Source organism: Eschrichtius robustus, chromosome 4, assembly GCF_028021215.1.
Source record: "Eschrichtius robustus isolate mEscRob2 chromosome 4, mEscRob2.pri, whole genome shotgun sequence".
NCBI lineage: Eukaryota > Metazoa > Chordata > Mammalia > Artiodactyla > Eschrichtiidae > Eschrichtius > Eschrichtius robustus.
Window position 1 is genome coordinate 58,455,307 of NC_090827.1, and position 15,720 is coordinate 58,471,026.

The 15,720-nt window shown below is 32.9% G+C and overlaps 1 protein-coding gene across 5 annotated transcripts in view; it reads left to right on the forward strand.

The window, feature by feature from the left end:
• Positions 1-15,720, forward strand: part of CNOT6L (CCR4-NOT transcription complex subunit 6 like) — a 119,180-nt gene that overhangs the window by 51,507 nt on the left and 51,953 nt on the right. For all 5 annotated transcript variants that reach the window (XM_068542790.1, XM_068542789.1, XM_068542786.1 and 2 more), the window contains 2 exons: positions 1,166-1,352; positions 2,690-2,775. In XM_068542790.1, the coding sequence (XP_068398891.1) occupies positions 1,166-1,352; positions 2,690-2,775 (273 nt within the window). The remainder of the gene's footprint in view (positions 1-1,165; positions 1,353-2,689; positions 2,776-15,720) is intronic.

Sequence of the window (15,720 nt, forward strand, 5' to 3'; positions counted from 1 at the left end):
TCTAGTTTTGACAACGAAAAATGTCTCCAGATTGCTAAAGCCCCTTGGGGAGCAGTATTGCCCCTGGTTGAGAACCACTTGGTTAAACCCTGGGTAAAACTAAGTTTCTTTTTTACTAGAGCCTCTTTTCACTTGAAAACTTTGTTTCCCATTAAAATGCAAAATCCTAATTGGCACTTTAAGCCTGATTATAGACAGCATGAAGGAACCTGTGAACCCTGAACAGAAGATCTAAGTTCGAGTCTACTGCTTGATAGCCATATGAAAAATAACATTTCCCTATTGAGACTTTTGCTCTCTCTACCTTCCACTGCTCTTTTAATCAATATCTGTTAGCATTTTACTTTGGTAAAGTTTTCAGAGTCTCTTCATATAAGTTTATTGTTAAGATAACATCCCATTTTACAGAAGCTGAAACTATGTGATTTGCTTAGGCTTATATGGCTAATAAATGGTAAAAATCAGGACTGTGAACCAAGTCTTCTTTTTCCAGTACATGTTCTACCATAGCTGTCAGATGCTGACTGATAGGTAAAGCTTAATGAGTGACTATTTCCTTGAGTATGTTGCACTTAAATGCAGAATCTTAAACCAGAGTTATTAATGTATAATTGAAATATGAGAAGGCTGGGGAAGATGTCTCCTTTGGGAGTAAAATAGTTTTCCCGGTGGCTAATCTAAGGTTGGTTCTAAATCATAGCAGTTACTCCTGTCTATTTAAAGTTTGTAGACTAATTCAGGCCCTAGATATAGATAAACCTTGCACTATTAATTTTTACGACGTATGTGAGAAGTGCTTTTGTGAGGATCATAACTTAAAGAAAAAAAATTCAGGACTGTTCTACTGCAAAAGCTCAATTCAGCCCCACGCTTTCTCCTTGAGACCATGTGATCACCCCGACTCCAAGGGTCTCCTCGTTATGCCACATCTTATTTAATACATGGAAGATTCATGAGAAAGAATGGTTGTCAGGGAAAAGTGGCATGAAATTAAAGAAGGACCAGGTGTGTTTGGAAGCAATCAAGTAGCATTAAATACAAAATTAAAATGCCAGAGTCACAATATCTGTATGTATTTGTGGGCTCTTCTCCCACTTTTTAGTCCTTGTAGTTCAGTCTTTGTCTTGGGCCTAGAAGTTTAATGCATCAATATTTTGCCTTTTAGGTAGAGTGCGGAGCTTAAGTACATCACTTTGGTCATTGACACACTTGACAGCACTGCACCTAAATGACAATTACCTTAGTCGCATTCCACCTGATATTGCCAAGCTTCATAATCTGGTTTACCTGGATCTGTCATCCAATAAACTCAGAAGTTTACCAGCAGAACTAGGAAACATGGTGTCTCTCAGGTGAGGAAATATAAATGTGACTCACTGTATAAAATTCTAAATTTACCAAATAAGAATATTATGGGAGGTTACTCATCTTACAGTAGGATTTCCATATGTATATGAAGGTTAAATGATATAAATTGTCTAAGCAGAGTGCTTGAGTTGGGCTCCATTGAACGCTTCTTTTCCTTTCTTCCTTTAAATTTGGAGGTTTCTGGCTAGAAATGTGCTTGTATTACCAATTTCTTTTGACAGACTTGAGGTGGGATAGGGCTAAAATACCTAAGTCTTGCTTTACACTCAAGTGACAAATCTCATCAGAATTAATTGGGGCTAGATAGTCTAGACTAATGAGAAATAATTGGGAAAACGATTTGCTTATAAGTAAGGCTTTTAGGAACATATCTATTTTATAAGGCAAGGTATACTTGTATATTACAACTCCTTAAGGAAATCTTAAAACCTGATAATAAATGGATTTATTTCCAGTCTTTCAGGATTCTTTAAGAATTTCTTCATAGGAGAAAATTTTATAGGAATCTTGAGACCTTGTATAAATGTTCCCAATGAAAACAAGGATTGCTTTTCTTCCTTATCTGCTGAATAGTAATGTTAAAAAATTGCTATCACATGTTTAAAATTAAATATTTAATATCATTTAAAAATCTTGTTTTTTGCCATCCCCTTACTGTGTGTTTTTGTTGTTTTTTATACTTTTTAGTCATTTATTTTATACCTTTTGGTCATTAATTAATTACAGGGGCTGTTTATTTTTTCTGTAGTCTGCCCAAAATTTCACAATCATAAATCAGATCTTACCTGTGCTATCCTATTTATGCTATCCTATGCTTTATTTTTAATGTTTATATTCTGTGTCAATGATTGTTGTATCTTGAAGTGATAATAGTTGTATTGTTATAAAAATTGATACAGGGAATTGGCTACTATAGTTAAATCCTGAAGTTTATTTTAAAAAGGTTACTTTTTTCTATGAATGAGACTAGGTTCAAGGATATCTGCTGTCTTTGGATACATAAAATATGTGTCACTCTGATTTGCATCTGAGAGGCATTTTGGGTGAGAGAGAAAGGGGAGCATATTTAGCCTGAGAATGACATACAGTTCCTATACCTTTAACTTTAATCTGTGCTAGAGAATGAGTAAATCATAGAAACACTGTTAATAATTGTGGCAGTTACAACATTTTTGGATGAATGTAGAGAAATATACCCTGAATGTAGACATCACTCATGTTATGTTAGAAGGCAGGTTAAGAACAACGACTGTAGGTATTAATAAAGTTTGATATATTAAACTAAAACAGTTTTTTGTTTTGTTTTTTTTAAAAAAAACAGGGAATTGCTTTTAAATAACAATCTGTTACGGGTTTTGCCTTATGAACTTGGTCGGCTCTTCCAGCTACAAACTCTAGGTTTGAAAGGTGAGTGATTTTTTAAAAATGATAGCATTAGCGCTCAGGACTGAGGTTTTCTTAGCCTTTTAAAGACCATTTTGGTTACAATTAGGTCAGGTTTTAGTATAATTTTGAGAATGTAACTATACATTCCTCTTGAAAGAAAAGTGGTTCTTCTGTATCAAATTGAGCTTCACGATTTCAACAAGCTGCCATCATTTTAACAAACTTGAATGGGGGAAATTTCGGGGTTTTTCGCTTTGTTTTGTTTTTATATTTTACTGAAATTTCTTGGAGGAGATAGTTTAAATTAACACTTAGCACTGTAGTTTCTTTCCCATTTAAAAAAAAAATTAAAAAACAATGATGTAACATAATAAATTTTAACCTCAGCCAGAATGTCTGGTTTTGATAGAGTAGATAGCATTGGCATATTAGGTTTATAAGAGGGAAAACATTACAGTAAAAATGAGCTATATCTAATAAGTGTAATTATTGTAAATAGTGTATTAATCCAAAATGCATGTTCCTCTGATGATACCATCTCAGTTTGGAATGAAAGTCATACTCAAATCACATAAATACTGAGATTTGTATATTTTTCTCTTATATCATAGCATAGGAAGAAGGGTTTATTTTGAATGCAGAGGACTAAATACAGATTTACTGTATTGGTTAAACATTTTCTGTGCTAATGAGGAGTGAACATTAATCAAAGCCTTATAAAGTATACACTTTCATATGTTTTATTTTCCTTCTTCAAAGACTACTGAGTCTCATGAACGTGTTCTGTTTGCGTTTGCTTAAGTCATATAATGGAGCATTAAGAAAGAAGCTTGAATAAGAGTGGTAAGATTGCTGACATTATTTGTTGAAATGACAGAAGTGGTGTTAGGCTTCCTTATACAGTTAACCCTTCGTAAGTTGGATAATTATATGAATGGTCTAACTTGTGATTTTAGGTTCTTTGTAGGAATTTGCTGATGCTTTTTATCGTGTATGAAGTAGACATACGGGGAATACTTTTTATCTAAAGTATTTTCTTGAGAATTAACCCAAGGCATTTGAAATTTAACTGTTGGGACATTTCACCTTATTCTCTATGTGCTAAATCTTATTCTTGTAAATGTAGCTGAAACAGCCATCCAGCTAGAGTTGGAATGGGGGCAGGTCTGTTCGTTTCTATTAAAAAGTATGGAATGGTTGTCATTTTATATAATCTTAGATTTCAGAATTCACACTTTCATACTGATTATAATAAATTGTATATTTTTTGTCTCCAAGGATAACTATTGTTTCTTACTTTCAACATCAATCAGAACAGCTGTTTTCCTCCTCCTAATCTTGATGGAGAGCATGTCAATGACAAATGAATACCTTGGTATTGAACCCAGTTGGACTTACCCTTCATACCACAAAACTTTCCTGGAAAAGCAAATATTATATATCTTACTGTTTCATAACTCTACTCCATGTTATCTCATATAGAGACATGTTCTCAGAAAATTTATGCTTAGTATCAACTGAATGAATCTTTCTGAATATCCTTTATCTCCTGGGTTCTTCATTCTGTTTTACTAGTTAAAATGTTAGTCTTCCAAACTACTGTCTTTGGTTGGACTTTGATTCTAGTGTCCCTTGTCTACTGATGATTCACATTTGTTAAAATCTCACTTTAGACTTTCAAATCAGGCGCCAGCTCTGCTTTACCAGCTGTAACTTAGCTTTGTCCGTGCCAATGGATAAATTCCTTTTCATTAAACTTCAATTTAAATTCAATATAAATACCTATCTGCAGCCTTTCCTCTTCTGTGAGAATCTGTTTTTCTGGCAGTGCTATTTTACGTTCAGGTGATCAGTACAGAAGAGCAAAGACCTTTTAGAAGTGAAAGAAAGCCAGAGCCGTCCCTGCCTTCTTTCAAAACTTTAAGGTGGTAAAAACAGGATTGATTTTATGAAGGAATTGAAGGAATAAAATGTTCCTAATGAATGGTAGCTTTATATTCTTAGGAAGGTAAAACTTGAAATAATTTCTTAATCAGTTTTAATAACCACATAGTGGTACTTTGTGTCCAAAGAAAGGGGGAGGGAGTAGAATGGAGCACTTAAAATAGCACTTTGATATATTTAAAAGAAACAATGAAAATGGATTGCCTCTAAGATTCCATTTTGTCTTGAAACTAGAAAAAGGAGTGCCTTTCTTACATTTCCTGTCTTCCTCTGAAACACAGATACTGAAATTTTGATAATGAATTTGATCTTCCTGGCTCAACAAGTTAATTTTTAGAAATGCTATTTTGAGACTTGAGGAGTATGTGTGGTGGGTAGGGTATTTGAAGAGTTAGGATAGGAAGGCCAATTTAAAAACTACAAACATGGCCAGTCCAGGAAGTTGGAAATGTTCTTTTAAGTCACTTACAAGAAAAATCCAAACTCTATTAGTTTTATGGAAGAAAAGGTGTAAGTGAAAGCAATTCTCATATAGTTATTTTTAAATACTTTAGAATTCATGTCCTAAGGTATAAAGCAATACTTTCTCTGACATATGGGCCAAACAATTGCCCTCAGGCATTAAACATTGATGTCCCCAAATAATAAAAACTTTAGAACGTCAATAATTGTGAAGGTTTCTAGCTTCCTTCTAAGAATTACCTATCTCCCTTAAAATAAAATGGACCATGGCAGTTGAAGATTCTTTTACTATGTAAACTTTTTAATTCATGAAATATATCATAATATACAAAGAGTAACATTTTAAAGAAAATAATAAAATAAATAACTACACACCCATTATCTAACGTTCTCAGTACCTTTTTAAAAAATGCATTTAAAAATCCGATTGCCACTCATGTAGGAGGCAAAGTACTTTCTTCTGTATTATATAATGAGCTTCTGGAAATCAATAAATAAAAGATAGTCTATTAGAGAGCATATTAATAATTCATATAAGAGGATTTACAGATGGCTCTAAAATTAGAAAGTTGATCAACCTTATATAGTAATAACAATGCAAATTGAAGCTATACTCAATTTTTACCTATCAGATTGGATGAATTCCAAAAATTTGATAAAATAACTGTTGGTGAGATTATTGGGAAATAGGCACAATCAAACCTTGTTGGTGTAGATCCCCTGTATCTTTTAAGTTTCCTTTGTGCCTTTTCTTGATTACATCTTCATCACTTCTCCCAGAGGTTATTACTGTCCTAAATTCTGTTAGTTTTCTTTCTGTCATCCAACAGGTATTGATGAGCACATACTATGTGCCAGATACTGAGCTTATATATGTATCTGTTAAGGGTGTTTTAACCTTTATATAAATGGAATCCTACTGAATGTAATTTTCTGTGACTTGGTTTTATTTGACTTTATGTATTTACGATTCATACATTCATGCATGAGTGTAATTGTAGTTCATCTGTTTCATTGCTGTGTTGTATTCTGTTACATGAATATGCTGTAATTCATTCATTCTACTATAGATATTTAGATTGTTTCCACCTTTTTTTGACTACTATAAGCAATGTAGCCATGAACATTCTTGTACATGTCTCCTGATAGAGTTCCTAGGAATGGAATTGTTGGGTTATAGAAAGAAACTTTATACATTCTTAGCTTTATTAGGTAATGCCATAATATTTTACAAAGTAGCTGTACTAAAATATACTCCCCAAAGTAATACAGTTGCCATTTTTCTGTCTTCTTCCCAACACTTACTTAGTATTGTCAGATTTTTAAAGTTTTGCCAATTATTAAGTGTGAAACAGTTTCTAGTTCTACTCTTAATTTACATTTTCCTAATTGATAATAAAACTGAGAATCTTTTCATATATGTATTGGCCACGTTTCTTCTCTGAAATTGCTGTTGATATCTTTTGCTTATTTTCACCTGGAATTTTTAACTTTTGTCTATTCTGTATTGTAAATGTCTTCTTCCACTCTGGCTTTTCTTTCTGTTTTCTTTGTTGGTATTGTTCAATGAATAGATTTGATTTTTTTTATTGTAGTTGAATTTAAAAGTCTTTTCTTTTGTGACTAGTGCATCTTATGTTTTATTAAAGAAATCCTGCCCTACCCCAGTCAAAAATACTTTTTCTATATTATCTCTTAAAAGTTGTTGTAAAGTTTTGCTTTTCATAGTTAATTCTTTCTTTCATTTGGAGTTGATATTTTAACATGGTATGAGAGGTCTAATTTTGGGAGGGATCTCATTTTGTCTTTTCCTTGTGGATAACCAGTTGTCTCAACATCATTTAGTGACTAGTTTTTCCCTTTTCCCACTGATCAGCAAAGTCACCTCTCTCATATATCAGCAATGTGTAGTAGGCCTGTTTTGGGATCTCCATTCTCTGTACCCAGTACTCAGTTTGTCTAACCTTGCACTGATTACTACCTTGTCATAATTGTTACTATGGCTTTATATTAAGATTTGATATCTCTTTTGGGAAGTCCCTTTACATTTTACTTTTGCAATGTCTTGGCAGTTTGGGTGCCTTGAATCTTCCTCATACATAAGAAACAGCTTGTTAAGTTTCACAAAAAATGCTGTTCGGACTTTGGAACTGCATTGAATGTCTGGATCAATTTAAGAAAAATTGACATGTTAATTATATTGAGTCTTCCTATCCATGAATTTGTGCATTCTCTCCATTTATTTAGATCTTATTTAATGTCTTTGAATAAAATTTTATAACTTTCTGCACACTGTTCAGGCATATCTTCTGTAGATTTGTTTCTAGATACTTTATAAGTTTTTTTGTTCCTCTTAGAAACCATGTCTTTTTTAAGTTGCTTTTTCTGCCTGTTTGCTGTTGGGGTATACGAATTACCATTAAAAAGAAAAAAGATCTTACAGTAAGCCTTCTTGGCTAAATTCTCATTCTTCCTAAAAGTTTGTCTACAAATTCTTTAGGTATTGTATGCAGATAATGATTTCATCTGCTGATAAAGACTTTGTTCCTTTCAAATTCTTATAATTTCTTTTCCTTATTGTAATGTACTGGCGTGTTTAATACAATATTGCATTAATACTGGGCATGCTTCTAATCCCAATTTTAAAGGAAATGTTTCTAATATTTTTCCATTAAGAATATTTGCTCTATATTTTTGGTAAAAAGTTTTTAGGTTCTAGAAGTTTCCTTCTATTTCTACTTTGCTAATCCTTATTCGGGTGCTGAATTTTATTAAATGCTTTTCTTCATCTGTTGAGATGATTACATTATTTTCTCATTTCATATATTGAAGTGGTAAATTATATGTAAGCATCCCCCCAACCTGCCCCTTTAAACCACACTTGCATTCCTGAGGTAAACCCAACTTGGTGCTTTTATACACTGCTGGATTTATTTTGATAGTGTTTGTCAAGAACTGTTAAGGCTCTGAGATTTTACCCTATTACAAGCTAATAAGTTAGCCAATTATTGTTTCATGGATAATGGTAGAAGACATGAGACTCTTGGGTCAGAGACAAAGAATATTATCACTCAAGCAAAAAGGTGGACCCAGACACATGCTGTATACACAAAGAGTTTGCATTGCAATTGAGTAATCTAAGTCCAAAGGTGCAGCACTTTTCAAGCAAGCAGCAAATATTGTAGCTAGCTGCAAAAAACCCAAAACAAAACAACTAGTCCTGCTTCTTCAAGGGTACAAAGAGTTATATGGAAGTATTGCTCTGGTTGCCTTTACCTGTTTAGTTCCCTATTTAACTAGCTATAGAAACTGCTCAGTATCAAGAGACAGATAAGTTTCAGAATCTGTTGCACTCACAAAGAATGAAGGGGGGAAGCACAGGGACCCTGACAGACTGCCTTTCACATTAACTTTTTAAAGGAATTTTTCATGTATGTTCATGAATAAGATAGACATGTGTTCTTACTGTTCTTACTCAATTTTCTCAAAAGAGTTTGTATAATATTGAATTAATCTGTTCCTTGAAATTTTGGTAGAACAAGACTATAAAACTACCATTGCCTGGTGGAACTATCACCTCAGTGTATTTGTAGTGATAAGAATCATTGAGTCTTCTAATTGCTGAAGAGTCAGTTTTTTTGGACTGTATCTGTAATATTGGAATTTTTCAACTTTTTAAAGTTTTCAAATTTGCATAAAAATGTTCATAATATTCTCTTGATATATTTTTAGACTTTTGTTTATATTACCCCCTTCTTCATTAGTAAGATTATTTGTGCTTTCTATCTTTTTTTCTGATTTAGTCTCCCCAGGGATTTGTTGGTTACGTTCTTTTCAGTGAGTCAATATTGGCTTTTATTTTTTAAAAACTGGTTTGTTTCTGTTTTTCTTTATTCTGTTTTGTTTAGATTTATTATAGTTTTTTCCTTTTTTCTCTTTTTAAGTTGGATATATGGCTTATTCATATTTAGATTTCCTTATTTTCAAATAAATATAAGCAGTTAAGATGATAAATTTTTTTGGCAAGACTATAAATTTATTTGGCATCCCATGATTTTGATATGAAATATTGTCATCATTTTTGCCTAAGTATTATTAATATAGGTTATCATATCTTCTTTAACTCATCAGTTATTTAAAATTTCCATGCACATGTGATTTTAAATTTACCTTTCTTTATTGTTAACTTTAAACTTAATTGCATTATAGGCAGTTAGGGTAACCTGTATGAACCAGTTCTTTTACATTTGTTGATTCCTGCTTTATGGGCTAGTATGTGATCAATTTTTATAAATGTTTTACTGCATCTGAAAAGAGTATTGTTTCTCTAATTGTTAGGTACAGATCTATATGTTTCTCCATTAGATCAAATTTGTTAGCTGTGTTCCTCATATTTGCTGTATCTTTATAAATTTTTGACTGTTTGCTCTTTTAATAATTAAGGTATATATGCTAAAATTTCCATTTAAATGCTGAATTTGTTCATTTCCCCATGTACTTCAGTCAGCTTTTGCTTATAGCCTTTGAGTTTATTTTATTAAGTATACCAACTATGCCTATATATTGCTATACCTTCTGGTAAATTGAACCTGATATTAGGTCATGAGCCTCCTGTTAGGGTTTTCATCTTACAGTCTTTTTTGTCTCATATTATAGCTATGCAAGTTTTCTTTTGGTTAATGTTTGTATAATACATCTTTTCTCCTTTGTTTACTTTCAACCTTTCTGTGTACTTATGCTTAGGTGTGTCTCTTACAAAAAGTATATAACTGGTCTTTGTTTTTAATCCAGTCTGACTATTTTAATGTGTGGGTTCAGGCCAATTGCCTTACCTCTATTGCAATTATTGATATTTTTGTCTGGTTGCCATCCTACTTTTTGATTCCATTCTTTGTGTGATTTTTTGTTTTCTTTTTGCCTTTCTAAAAACAGATTTTTTTTTCCCTTGTTTGTTTCTTGATCTATATACTTCTGTTGGTGTGGGATTTGTACATTCTATTTCTGGACTCTCAGTGGTCACTCTTGAAATTATACCTTGAATATATTTTTGAAAAATTAAATTTTTAGCAACTTTTTTACTGAAATATATGTATGTAGTAAAATTGACCTCTTTGTTGACAGACATTCACATTTGGTGAATGTTGACAGATGTATGCAGTTGCATAACCACCACTACAATTGAGAAATAGAACTGTTCTATCACCGTCCAAAATTCATTTGTGTTCATTGAAGTCAATACCTTATGCCACTCTTAGCCCTTGGCAACTACTTTTCCAGAATGTCATATATGGAAATATAGTATGTAGCCTTTTGAGTCTGGATTCTTTCATTTAACATAATGTATTTGAGGTTCATCCATCTTGTTGTGTATTTCAGTAGCTCATTTCTGTTGCTGAGTAGTATCCAATTGTGTGGATATACCACCGATTTTTATGTGTTCACAAGTTGAAGGACATTTGGGTTGTTTCCAGTTATGAGTGATTAGGAATAAAGGCACTGTAAACATTTGTATAGATTTCTGTGTGAAGTAAGTTTTATTTTACTTGGGTAAATACCTAGGACTGGAACTGCCAGGTGGTATGGTAAGTGTATGTTGAACTTCATAAGAAACTGCCAGACTGTTTGTGTGATAATCCAACATAGTGGATTTATCATTTTGTATTCCTGCCAAAAATATGAGTGAGTTTTAGTTGGCTGTGCATCCTTGTCAGTACTTCTTGGTATTATCAATTTTTTGGTAAATTTTTCATTCTAGTAGGATGTAATATCTCATTGTGGTTTAGCTTGTCATTTCTCTAATGAGTAATTATACTTTTCATGTGTTTATTTGCCATCTGTATGTCTTCATTGGTGAAGGAAGTGTTTATTCACATATTTTGCCTAGTTTTATTATTGAGTTGCTTTTTTTCTAATTACTGAGATTTTGAGAGTTTACTATATGTTTTGGATTCAAGTCCTTTTTAAAGTATGTTTTGCAGATATTTTCTCCCAATCTGTGGCTTGTATGTTTATTTTCTTTACAGGGCCTTTTAAAGAGCAATTTTCCATTTTGATGCAGTCCCATTTATCACTTGTTTTCATCTATGGATTATGTCTTTGGTGTATTTACCAAATACACCAAAGATGTATTTACCTCACCCAAGTACATCTAAGATGTATTTACCTCACCCAAGTACATGAAGATTTTCTTCTAGAAATTTTATAATTAGGTTTTTCATATAGGTCTGGGGTCTGTTTTAAGTTAATTTTTGTAAGTATGGTGCAAAGTTTGTTCTTTTGCATATGTACATCCAGTCATTACAGCACTATTTGTTGAAAAGATTATGCTTTCCATGTGGATTTTCTTGTAACTTTGTCAAAATTCATTAGACCCAAATTTATGTGGGTGGGTCTACCGCTAGATATATAATCTGTCCACTGATCTATGCCAATACCAAAATGTTTGATTGCTGCAGCTTTGTGGTAAGCCCTGAGATTATATAGTATGTGTTCTCCAACTCTATAGTTATTTTCAAAATTGCGTTGACACCTCTAAATGCTTTGCATTTCCGTATAAGTTTTAGAATCAGATTATGATTTTTGCAAAATACCCTGCTAGAATTTTTATTTGAATTGTACTGAATATGTAGATCAGTTTGGAGTTAGAATCAGTATGTTAATCTTGAGACTTAATACTGAGTCTTGCAATCTATGAATACAGTGTACCTCTCTATTTACGCAGGTCTTCTTTATTTTTTTGATGTTTTGTAGTTTTCAGCATGCAGATCTTGCAAATATTTTGCTAGATTTATATATTGTTGTTGGATTTGCTACTTACTTGATATTCGATTCTATTGTAAATGATACTACTTTTAAAAGTTCCAGTTACCCATTGATATTTTATAGAATTAAAACACAATTCATTTAAAAGTATATTGACCTTATCCCTTACAACATTAGTAAACTTATTACTTCTAGGAACTTTTACAACCTTTTAATCTGTGAATAAAGACCTTTTCATTTCTTCCTTTCCTTATTTTTTGCCTTATCACACTGGCAAGGACAATATTAAATAGAAGTGATGACAGTGCATGTCCTTGCCCTGTTCTTAACTTTAGGGAGAAGGCGTTCAGTCTTTCACCATGAATTATATCAACTGCAAGTTTTTTGGTAGATGCTTTTTCAGGTTAAATAAATTTTCCTTCTATTTCTTCACTTTTGCTGAGGATTTTTGTCATTGATGCAAGTTGAATTTGGTCAGATACTTTCTCTGCAACTGTTGAAATGATCATAACTTTTCTTCTTTACTTTGTTTATATGCTGAATTACATTGGTGGTTTTTCAATAATAATCAGACTTCTATCAAGAGGTAGAACTCACCTTCTATTCCCATTTTAAATACCACTTAGCCATAATGTATTTTGTTTTTAATATATTACTGGATTTGACTTGCTAGTATTTTGTTGAGGATTTATACATTTATGATTGTAAGGCATTCTGTAGTTTTTTTTTTTTTTTTACAATGTTTTTGTCTAGCTTGATAAGGATACTACTGACTTCGTAAAATGAGTTGGAAACTGTTACTAACACTTCTATTTTCTTGAAGCATTTCCATTTGTATTATTTCTTTCTTATACTATTGGTAGTATTTTCCAGTAAAACTATATGGGCCTGAAATTTTCTTTGTTGAAAAGTTTTTAACTACTAATTCAGTTTCTTTCATTGATACAAGACTTTGAGGTTATCCCTGTCTTAGTGTAGCTACTTCAGCTCTCTTTTGGTTACTGTTTGCATGTCATACCTTTTTCTGTGCTTTTACTTTCTATTTATGTCTTTGATCTATAGTGTCTCTCTTCTGGATAACATATAATGAATCATGTTTAATTATTCATTCTGCTAATCTCTGCTTTTTAATCAGAGTTTAATCCACTTACATTTAATGTATTTGCTGATAAAGTAGGATTCATGTCAGTCATTTTGCTGTTTGTTTTCTGTATGTGTTATGTCCTTTTTGTTCCACTGTTCCTCAATTAATGCCTTCTCTTGTGCTAAATGGATATTTTCCAGTGTACAGTTTAATTCCCTTGTTTCTTTTACTGTGTTACTTTGAGTTATTTTCTTAGTGGTTACCCTGAGGATTACAATTAACATCTTAGTTTACAGCAATCTAATTTGGATCAATGGCAATTTAGTTTCAATAATATAAAAGAACTTTGCACCTATAACTCCATTCACTTCTCTTTTATGCTGTTATCATTACAAATATCATCTTTTTACATTGTGTGCCCATCGACATAGATATAAAATTATTGCTGTATGCAGTTATCTCATATCAGGAAAAAAAATTAAAAACAAAAATTACATTTATACTGTCTTTTATATGTGCTATGTAGAGTACCTTTACTGGTACTCTTGATTTTTCATATGGATTCAAGTTACTGTCCTGTGTCCTTTCATTTCAGTTAGAGGAATCTCTTTAGTATTTCCTGTAGGGTTGGTCTGCTAGTGAGAAATTCTGTTTGTTTATTTGGGAATGTCTTACTATCCCCTTTATTTTTGAAGGATATTTTTGCTGGATATAGAATTCCTGGTTGATAGTTGTTTTTTTTTTTTGGGTTTTTTTCCCCTTTCAGTACTTTAAATATGTTATTCTACTGCCTTTTGGCCTCCATGGTTTCTGATGAGAAACCAGCTGTTAATCTTATTTTGAGGATCTGTATACCATGTGTCACTTCTGTCTTAGAGCTTTCAAGATTCTCTTTCTGTCTTTGACTTTGCACAGTTTTATTATAATTTGTCCAGGAGTAGATCTCACTTACATTTTATTTTACTTGGAGTTTATTGAGCTTCTTCTATTAATGCTTTTCTTTAAATTTGGGATCTTTTGACCATTTTTTCTTTACATTTTTTTCCTGTTCTTTTTTCTCCTCCTCTTCTGGGACTCCCATTTTGCATATGTTGGTACACTTGTTGTCTGATAGATCTCTGAGCTCTGTTAATTTTTCTTCATTCTTTTTTCTTTTCTTCAGACTGTGTAACTTCAACTAACCTCTCTTCAGGGTCACAGATCTTTTCTTCTACCTGTTCAGTACTGCTCTTGAGCCCTTCTAGTGATTTTGTTTTGTTTTGTTTTATAATTTCTATTTGGTTCCTTTTTATAATTTCTGTTTCTATTTTGATATTCTCTGTTTGGTGAGATATCATTCTCATACTTCATTTTAATTCTTTAGACATGGTTTTCTTCAGCTCTTTAAGCATATTAAAATAGTGGATTTTCAAAGTGTTTTCTCTTAAGTCCTTGGGTACAATTTTTATTTATCTTAGGGACAGTTTTTATTGATGGCTCTTCTCCCTTAGTATGGGACATACTCTCTTGTTTCTTTGTATGTTTTATAGGTTTTTTTTGTTAAGAACTGGACATTTCAAATAATGCAGCAACTTTGGAATTAGACTCTCTCCCTTTCCCAGGGTTGTCTGTTGCTGCTGCTTGTTTTATTTGTTGTTTGTTGCTTTAGTGACTTTTCAGAACTAATTCTGTAAATTTTGTATGCTTTGTCACGTGTGGCCATTGAAGTCTTTTTATTCAGTTTACGGTCAGCTAATGGTTGGACAGAGATTTCCTTAACTGCCTGTAACCAGTAAGTCTCCCACTCCTGGCCAAGTGGCTCGGTTTGTGTTTTGGGGCTCACCTTCATTACTCAGCCAAGAAGTTTATAACTCTGCCTTGTCCTTCACTTCCTTCATTGCAAAGCCTCAAGGTCAGACAGAGGTGAGAGCTTAGGCTATTTTTAGGTCTTTCCTGAGCATGTGCGTAGACCTCCATGTCCATATGACCTTCTAGAGTCCCAGGAGTATGTCAGAGCTTTTTGGAGCACGTACTGACATCTCATTCCCAAGTTTTTCCTTTTAAGCTTTTTGGTTAGTCTGTTGTTTGCCCCAACTGTTTCCATGACCTTGGACACCTACAAATTTAAAACATTTGCCAGTAATAGTTTCCTCCTTCTCCTCCAGGAAGAAGTCTTATAACACTATGCAAGAGTAGAGGAACCACCACACAGGTCAGATAATGACTAGTGTTTGGGAATGAGGCTTTGAGAGTGCTCCAGCTCAGTTTTGGTTGCTCCAAAGTGGCTGCCAAGCTGCCCCGGCCGTGAGGGACCAGGAGAAGGTTTAAAACTCCACAAATCACTGTCCTTTTTTCTTGACCCCCTGGGTTGCCGTAATCATTTAGTTAATTTCCAGAGCTCTGAAATAGTTGAGTCTGCAATGTTTGCTAGCTTTTTTGGTTTTTGATACTGCTTTCGTGGAGGGGCAAAATTTTGGAGTTCTTCTCTGCCGTTTTTGCTGTTCTCTATCCATTTCTTTTGGAGGTGTGGTAGTTTCTGTCTTAGAAGGAACTTATTCATTTCTTCTAAGTTGTTGAATTTATGCACATAAACAGTTTTTAATACTCTCTATCCTTTTAATGTCTCAAGGGCTGTTCTGTCTTTCATTCTTGATGTTTATAGTTTGTGTCTTTTTGTCCTGGTCAAAGAGAGGTTTGTCAATTTTATTGCCTCTTTCAAAGAACCATCTTTTGGG